The 625-nt window shown below is 41.0% G+C and overlaps 1 protein-coding gene across 1 annotated transcript in view; it reads left to right on the top strand.

Annotated features, from left to right (window-relative positions):
- The first annotated feature begins 312 nt into the window (after positions 1-312).
- LOC106339634 overlaps positions 313-625 on the top strand; it is a 2322-nt gene continuing 2009 nt past the window's right edge. Inside the window, exon 1 of the mRNA XM_013778483.1 lies at positions 313-498. Within this exon, the coding sequence (XP_013633937.1) occupies positions 313-498 (186 nt within the window). The remainder of the gene's footprint in view (positions 499-625) is intronic.

Below are 625 nucleotides of genomic sequence, written 5' to 3' on the forward strand. Positions count from 1 at the left end.
TTTCTAAGCCTGAAGAAAATCGAACAACTACGTCTCTGTGTGGAGATTACGGAGAACAGAGCAAGAGGGAAGAGTAAAACATTTTTGAACTTCAGCTCAGAAGCAGAAGTAGAAGCTTCAATAGTTGAGTCCAGAGACGAAAATTACAGTGGGAGTTACGATGGTTGCAGTTTGGAGAAGGAACAAGAGGACAATGAGAATGACTGCTCTAGTAATGTCGAAGGAGAAAAACATGACGTAGTCGGAGAAGATGAAATAGGCGAAGAAAACGAAGAAAACAAAGAAGATGATGAATTTGAAAGCCGATTTGATATGTTCGACGATTCAGACGGTGCGTCATCTGAAGATGATAACTTCAGCTCATACGGTGAGTCTCCTACAGATGACGAAGATTCACCAACGCTACCTCCGAAGAAGATATATCAGAACTTCTCAATGAGTGGATCTAAAGGGAATCTGGAGGTTCTATGTTTGAAGATGTCGTCGATAGACATTGCGGTAGGTCAACGATACGATAGTAAAGACGATTTGGAGAGACGACTGAAACTTCTTACAGTGAGGTATAAATTTGATTTTGATGTAGAAACATCAACCCCGACATCATACGTTGTTAAGTGTTGGGTTG

This window comes from Brassica oleracea, chromosome C1 (assembly GCF_000695525.1).
Source record: "Brassica oleracea var. oleracea cultivar TO1000 chromosome C1, BOL, whole genome shotgun sequence".
NCBI classification, from domain to species: domain Eukaryota; kingdom Viridiplantae; phylum Streptophyta; class Magnoliopsida; order Brassicales; family Brassicaceae; genus Brassica; species Brassica oleracea.